The following is an 8,219-nucleotide window of genomic DNA, read 5'->3' as shown; positions in this document are numbered from 1 at the left end:
TAATAACTGGAGACAAAGACGCATTTACTCTTCAGGCGGACTTAAATAATATGATAAACTGGTCTAAAGAGTGGCTGATGCCTATCAACTCGGAAAAGTGTGTCCACATGCACTTGGGGGATTCAAAGGTTAATACGTACAACATAGGGGATGTGTCATTACCCGTAGTCCGGTCTCATAAGGACCTAGGGGTGACAGTGAGCAATGATCTTAAGACGACGGCCCATTGCCGGGAGGTCGCAGTTAAGGGGTTTCGAACCCTCTGGGCTTTAAAAAGGACATTCACTAAGTTTGATACTACCATGTTCACCACATTATACACATCCTTAGTGAGAAATAAGTTAGAGAACTGTGTTCAGGCTGCAAGCCCCTGTTTAAAAGGTGACTCAGACATACTAGAAAAGGTACAGAGGGCAGCTACGCGTGCAATTCCGGAACTCCGGGGTTTATCATATAAAGAGCGGCTTGAAAAACTGAACCTCTTTACTCTGTCCTATCGCAGACTAAGGGGAGATCTAATATTGATGTACAGAATACTGAGAAATGATTTCGGTCCTAACTTATTCTCTCTCTTTCTTCCCACTAGATCGGGACACCTCAGAGGACATAGCAGGCGAGTAGAAAAGCCAAGAACGAACAAAATACCCGTGGCATACAGGTTTTCACACCGAGTCATCAATACTTGGAACCTGCTGCCTGAAGCAGTGGTGTCCGCACCTTCAATTGACTCTTTCAAGAGAAGACTGGACACTCTCAGAAGCATACTAGAAAAGGAATAACATAGGCCGTAGGCCTTCTGTCCTTACTACACAAATCTGAATCTGAATCTGATCTGGAAAATCAGACTCAACTCAAAAGTAGTCGATCTCCAGACACATTCCCGGTTTGATGGAACGTATTTAGCAACGTGAGTCTATCAGCCTGCTAAAATTTGCCAAAGAAATGCTCCTTTAAATCATGTATAAATCAAAACGTACTAATCCAATTCATCACAAGCATTTTTGGATATTGGACAGCGCGTACTAAGACTATGTGCGTATCAACCTAAAAGATGTTCGGACGAGGGAAAAGTAGTCTCTCGAAGCCAAAAAAGGTTCATTCTCTTGAAAATTTGAAGTTAGTTCTAGTCGTTCCGAATTTTTCAATGTCTTTCAATGATGTATTCATTACTTTGTTGTTCATTTATATACGTCTAGGTAATTTCGTGTGAAGTATAATGCACGGCAAAGTAGTCTCCAACTAGTCACCACAGATCCATTTTCTTGTCAAAAATCCGTGTATGACTCATCTCTCTCCCTCAAACAGGAATATTAAATAGAAATCGGAGCATACTTCCTACCTTATTGTTATGTATAGCTTGCATTTGACCTGCATTCTTACTTAGTCAAGGACTTTCTGAGTATCGCTGGCGTTTTAATTTAGACCCTCAAACACTTTCAGCGTTGGAGTTGCTTCATTTCGTGACGTTCGTGGAGTATTTGTCCACAAATACTATGGGAACTATCGTAAATACTTCATTATGGCGTTTGTGACTTTCTAAGCAGCCGAGGGGTATACTGCTTTTTATCCCCAATGAGTGAATGCCTTTAGCAAATATAGCCTCTCGAGGCGTCCAAAACTGACTAAATACTTGACTAAACATAAGTTATGTATAACCATATTATACATTTAAAATTTAAGTTTTTTTCAGCGGTAGATTATTGATCTTATCGAGGGTGTATCCTCGTCGACCAAAGTTAGTTCGGTTATCGTTGTCATACAGTTTTAGCAATATAGCATAGTGTAGCTTCATCATTCTTCTGTGTAATCTGGGATCAGAGGCTAAGATATTCGTCACAAGTTTCCGTATGGCCCGCTGCACATAGGACAGAATAATTCAGTTTGAACTAACTAGTGATACCCAGTTAGTTTATCTTCATCTCCTGAATGGGGTCATGGATATTTCTCAACACAATGGTGAAAGACACCATCGTAGGTGACAAGGAAAAGGAGTCTGTATCTGTGTTACTGTAATATTTTGTTGTGTTGCTTATGAACAGTATGGTATATTGCTACTGGATGAGATGTATCTTGGTCCCGCTAATCTTTGAATTGTTGTTCTGCAGCTAAACTCGTTTTCTTTGTATTACATGGTTTTTGGGTTGTTTTCACCCTCAATATCTTTATTTCGCTTTAAGCAACTCATATCTTGGTGTCTGATTGCACCAAGTTTGTTCTGTTATAAATAAATAACATGGAATTGTATTGAATTTATCTTCGAAGTCAGGAGGAAAGCGGAAATCTAAACTTTCCAGTTACAGTGAAAAATCCTACTGTTCTGTTCTAAAATACTACGTGTCAACTATGTTTTCTATGTTAACATGGGACTTCATTAAAAGTGATATTCTTAATCAGTGAGTTTTCTCATTCGATCGCCTGTTGAACATCCTATTATATTCATGCTTGGGGCTGATATACGAGTTTGGAACAGTTTGGGCTAGATTTCTTCCCGTTTTTGGAAATTAGATGAAGGATGGTCCATTTGTGTTAATTTGGTTCTTGCGAGTTCACCGCGTTTCAGAACAGGTTCCAGGTAGGTGTACCAAGCACGTTTCTGAACTACCTCGGGGTTGATGGACGTACTTCACTGAAGTCTCCCGAACTGCTCGAAAACCGGGTTTACCCATTTCCCAGTAACAAGCCAGGAGTTAAATATGTTATACGGGAACTTTCATCTCTGAGGTACTTAAATATCAGAGATCTCGATGTACTTGTTCAGTTCAGTTGTGTAAAGTGGCGTTTAAGGAACTGGGTCCTTTCCAGGCTGATTCATTGCTATCCATTAGGACATGATAATGTAGGATACCTGGTTTTTGGGTTCATTTGTTCTGTGTGTCATATGTTTTATGGTTTTATTAAGAGTTTTGACGCAAGGTTGATCAAGAAAGATCCTACATTTTTACGCACTATATGTCCAACTGATATCTCACTTGATTGATCCCATCCCTATCTACTTCGTGTTGGGAAACCGAATGATATCAATAGCTGTTACAAAAAATATTATAACATGATACTTAGTAGATGAAGCCATATATAGTACGTGAGCTCCACTCAAGAAGTAAGTTTGTGGTGGTGGGTAGCGAAAGATGGACATATTATACATTCTCAATCCAGGAGATTGGGCAAAACACTTTAGGGATCAGTTCAACTGGCCTTCAGCCACACTTCGGTTTCCTACGATCGCCAGTCAACCTGAATGGCAAGTTAGTGTACGTCCTCCGACTCTTTACGAAGTTGAAAAAGCCATAGGAAATCTGAAGCGAGGGAGAGCAGCAGGCCCTGACAGGTTTACTCCTGAGATTTTTAAGGATGGTTGTTCAGTATTAGCAGTGAGATTAACTGAGGTCTTAGGTAGAATCTGGGAACTAGACGTAATCCCATCTGACTGGTCTCAATCACTGATTGTGCCACTCTATCAGAAAGAACAAAAGTCCTCTTTTGACAATCACAGAGGAATCAGTTTGACAAATATAGTGTCTATAATATTAGCTTCAATAATACTTCGACACCTAACTAAAGCTCGTGAAGAGCAGACTAGAGAAAACCAAGCTGGTTTTCAACCTGGACGTGGTTGTATAGACCACATATTCACACTACGTCAGGTTCTAGAACACAGACACACATTCAGGCGCCCCACAATCGTAGTATTTCTCGACCTTAAAGCAGCATTCGACTCTGTTGATCGTAAGGTTCTATGGCAGTGTTTGTCACTGAAAGGAGTACCAAAGAAGTACATTAACCTTATACAGGCTCTCTACTCGAACACAACTGGTAGAGTGAGAGCTTATGGCGAACTGTCATCACAATTGATTACCTCAAGTGGTGTTCGTCAGGGCTGTCCACTCTCCCCATTCTTGTTCAACTTTGCGGTCGACGTACTTTTAGAGATAACACTCTCCTCATCTAAGTTTCCAGGGGTTGAACTTCTACCAGGAGATTCACTTGTTGACTTAGAATATGCCGATGACATAGTTTTATTTGGCGAAGACGCTGACAAAATGCAGAGTCTTCTGACCACTCTAAGCAACAATGCAAGCATGTTCGGCATGCGATTCTTCCCCTCGAAATGCAAAATGTTGCTTCAGGATTGGGTTGCATTGATACCCGAACTAATTATAGAGAGTGAAGTAATTGAGCGTGTCGATCGCTTCACTTATCTTGGAAGTCTCATCAGCCCTTGTGGTCTGGTGTGTGACGAAATCTCAGCACGGATACAGAAGGCTTGACTAGCTTTTGCCAACTTGCGTCATTTATGGCGTAGGCGAGATATCCGTCTGTCAACCAAAGGACGGGTTTACTGCGCAGCAGTTCGTTCCGTCCTACTTTATGGCAGTGAAACATGGCCGGTAAGAGTAGAGGATATTCGTAGGTTACTAGTATTTGATCATAGGTGTCTTCGAAATATTGCTCGTATATCCTGGGACTATCGAGTAAGTAACGCAGTTGTTAGGAAACGGGTACTAGGTAAGGATGGCAAATCAATTGATGATGTAGTGAAACTTCATCAGTTGAGATGGCTGGGACACGTGTTACGTATGCCCAACCACCGACTGCCTCGACATGCGATGTTTTATGATGTAGAAGTAGGTTGGAAGAAAGCTAGGGGCGGCCAGACCACAACATGGCACAAATCCATGAAGTCACTGACAAGTGGACTGAGTCATGTTGGTAGGTGTAGACTACCTGGTTGGGGACCGTGAGATGATAGCAACCGATGGTTAGAGACCCTGAATGACATGGCTCAAAATCGTTTGCAATGGAGCAGGTGCATACACTCTTTGTGTTCTCCCAAATTTTGATCTCTTTATTCCTCCTTGTCTCTTTTTTTCTTTTCCAAATTTATTTCACTGTATTATACTCTTTAAATAACATCTCTAAACACGAAGCTCTACGTTGTTACTGACTGACTGACTGTAACTTTGTGGTTAAAGGACCCAGTTTTTTGCCATTGATTTGCAAGTTGAAAACCCCACTACTTTATATATATACTTTATATTAAGTTATGACAACCCTTGCAAGTCAGTCAGTCGTTGTAGCTGACTGACTGACTGACTTGCGAATAAATCATATTTCTGTAAGCCACTTGTTGACCACATGTTTCTTACGTAAAGTTAAATGTTTGTCTCTCATAGAATTCGTACCCTAGTTGATTACATATTTTTTGCTAGTTTTTTGAATTCCAGTTAACTGTTTCTTCTCAGTAATTCGATCGAAGTTGACCAAGACTCGGAGTTTGATTTATCCTCTATTTCCATAGATATCTTCACTCCGTGTTACAAAAGAATCGAGCTGTTAGTGAACAAAACTATGGGATACTAGTTGAAGCTCTTCGATTAATTGCAGAAATTTTAATCTGGGGTGATCAAAATGATAGTTCAGTCATGGAGTAACTTTCTGATTCATTAAAAAAAAATATTATTTAGCTTTTTTCTTGAAAAGAATATTCTGGAGTACTTTTTGCAGTATATGAAACAAGATTTAAGTCGAAGAATATGTGTTCAGTTACTACAAACTTTAAATATCTTATTTGAAAATATAACAAATCAAACAGCTATCTGTAAGTATTCATTTGCCTTATTTGAATTTTTTCTTCAGATTACCTTCTGTCAAACAATCATACAAATGCTATCATTACGCATCGTTTTGATTTCACCGACGAAGAAGTAGATCCACATAGCTATTTGTCAACCCTTTTCTATTTCTCTCTCTTAGGTGATGGCTTATTATATTTCCTTTCTAAAAATATTATCCTTTCGTCTCAACGTAAATACCATCAGCTTTTTCTACATTGAGGTAATGCTGTTTTAAAAACGCATTTAAAAACTGTTCATTATCATTATTATATTTTAGTCTCGTCGAGAGTTTAATTTATATGTTGAAGCGATTAAATTGTTCGCTCACCCGGAGGGTATGGTTCGTATTGCTGTACGTACTATCACTCTAAATGTACATAAAGGTAGGATTTATCATAATTAGTTGTTTATCGTTTTGTTTTGATTCATTTTTTAACCAATGTGTTCTTTGTTGTTAATAGTTAAAGATGAAGCTGCTTTGGAGTTTATTCACCATCAGACTTCATTAATTTACTTCTCACATCTTGTGTGGTCAATAGGTAATACAATATTAGATATTGATTGCCATAAGTAAGTGATATTTTTTCATCGTATATAATACATATAACACTTACTATTCCACATGTTTTTTCCCTTCTTTTCATATATTCGCTAAGTTGATTAAAATAGACCAGTCAGTTGTAAAGACGTCTAGTACGTCGTTCTGCTGTGTATAATATTGAGTTAATAGGACATGTGACGAGAAAGGAAAAGAGAGGGAAGTCCAATGACTAGGATATAAGTTATCGGGAATGAGTTTTATATAACAAAGTGTAGATTTTCTCAGGTTGTTAGAGTATTAGGAACTTGTGGTTATGGACGCCCAGTATGCAGATGAATTCGTTTTATTTGAGTGAAAATGTTAAATAATCAATTATTATCGTATATGTACTTTTTAGTTTTTTGTTGCGTCTTTATGTAGATGTATTTTAATTTCAACCCCATTTTTATGCTCTTATGAATCAGTTTGTTAATATTTTAAAGTTACATGATTTCTAGATCATTGCTATATTGGAGATCAATTCAGATTTTTCAGAACTATATATAGACTTAAATTTTTCAATAGTTATATTTACAATTTAGTAGTAGTTCTGAAAATTCTATACTTTATCAGGTAGATGATTAGATTGAAATCGTCAATAAAACGTGAACAATATTTGTAGAACAAAATGAATTTATTATATTTCGAGGCTTCTCACCAGCTGCGAATGGTATAAATTCACAATCGAAATATTTCCGTATAAATACTAATCAACCTTAATTATTATGTTAAATATATTGTTTCCTCTTGTTTAAGGCGTTTCAAATTAAATTTCATTGATTATGGTATGCAATAACAATTTTATAATAATATTTCGATTGTAAACTTAGGCCGTTTGCAACTGGTGAGGAGCCTTGAAATATAATGAATTCACTCTATTCTGGAAATATTGTCCTCGCTTTTTCTTAAGCCTATCAAGGGGTCAGGATGTATGAAAGATTGAAATCTACTATGTTTAATAATTTTCTAGTTGATTTTGGTTCTCTTTAGTTCTGTCGCAGAGATTTTAATGGCCTATTCCTTAACCCTATTTCGCCTAATTCAGTTCTAACGGCCTGGTAGTATCATTAGTTTTCACCAATAGAAATTGACTATGCTTAGAACATGAATTTATACTTGATTTTTGAGTTGTATTACAGTAATTAAAATGGAACGTTCAGCAAATTTATACTTATAATCAGAAAGGGGTTCTGTGGAGTTCAACGGGGTCTGTTGTGAGATAGTAACAACTCTCTGGAGACAATGGTGGACGGTGGCGTGATTCCGTGGATTGGTTGGAGTTAGACATTAACACCGTTGGATGCTGGCTCAGTGGTCTAGAGGTTAATCGTTCGCACGCTTGACCGGTAGGTCCTGGGTTGAAATCCCGCGAGCGGAATCGTGGAAGTGCACTGTTGAGTCCCATACTAGGACAAAACGGCCGTCCAGTGTTTCCAGGCTGTCATGGTGGTCTAGCTTTAATTGACTCATGAATTCAACTATTAAATTTATAATTATTAACGAAAACACTGAGAATTTAAATTTAGTGGCACTTTAATTTCTTGTGGATGCTTAACACTAAATAAACTGTACGACAGTGTTATATCACGTTCCGTTCGTTGTTTAATATAATTTAGTTTGTATTAGGGATTAAGGCATGATTTATATATTTACTGTCCAATTTTTAATTCGCTTAAACTGGAATGATCTTTAAGGTTATGAAAAAATAAGTTACGTTTGGGATTTAACCAGTAACCCTCACTTTTGTAACTGGAAGCATTATTCATTAGGCCAATAAGTTACGTTGATTGCTTTTCATCAAATATGCAGTAGGTTGATATTACTACTCATAGCAGCCTGTTGACTGAAGTTGTTGAAAACTTTTGGGATATCTGTTTGTGCACATTCTTCATGTTGTGGCTTAAGATCATTGGTCGATATCACGCGTTAAAACTACTACTCAGAATTTTAACTCCGACTTTTATTTATGACGCGTCTACTATTTTTTCTACGTCCTGGTGTCCTAAACTTGTCCACTTACACATCTG

At 37.8% G+C, this 8,219-nt stretch overlaps 1 protein-coding gene across 3 annotated transcripts in view; it reads left to right on the top strand.

Moving 5' to 3' along the window:
* The first annotated feature begins 1,003 nt into the window (after positions 1-1,003).
* CLEC16A_1 (Protein CL16A) overlaps positions 1,004-8,219 on the top strand; it is a 59,303-nt gene continuing 52,087 nt past the window's right edge. For all 3 annotated transcript variants that reach the window (XM_051211445.1, XM_051211447.1, XM_051211446.1), the window contains exons 1-7: positions 1,004-1,116; positions 5,297-5,425; positions 5,463-5,596; positions 5,635-5,702; positions 5,752-5,832; positions 5,890-5,995; positions 6,074-6,182. In XM_051211445.1, coding sequence (XP_051071509.1) covers positions 1,052-1,116; positions 5,297-5,425; positions 5,463-5,596; positions 5,635-5,702; positions 5,752-5,832; positions 5,890-5,995; positions 6,074-6,182 — 692 coding nt within the window. In that variant the 5' untranslated portion in view covers positions 1,004-1,051. The remainder of the gene's footprint in view (positions 1,117-5,296; positions 5,426-5,462; positions 5,597-5,634; positions 5,703-5,751; positions 5,833-5,889; positions 5,996-6,073; positions 6,183-8,219) is intronic.

This window comes from Schistosoma haematobium, chromosome ZW (assembly GCF_000699445.3).
Source record: "Schistosoma haematobium chromosome ZW, whole genome shotgun sequence".
Lineage (NCBI taxonomy): Eukaryota > Metazoa > Platyhelminthes > Trematoda > Strigeidida > Schistosomatidae > Schistosoma > Schistosoma haematobium.
This window is presented reverse-complemented; position numbering and strand designations above follow the sequence as displayed.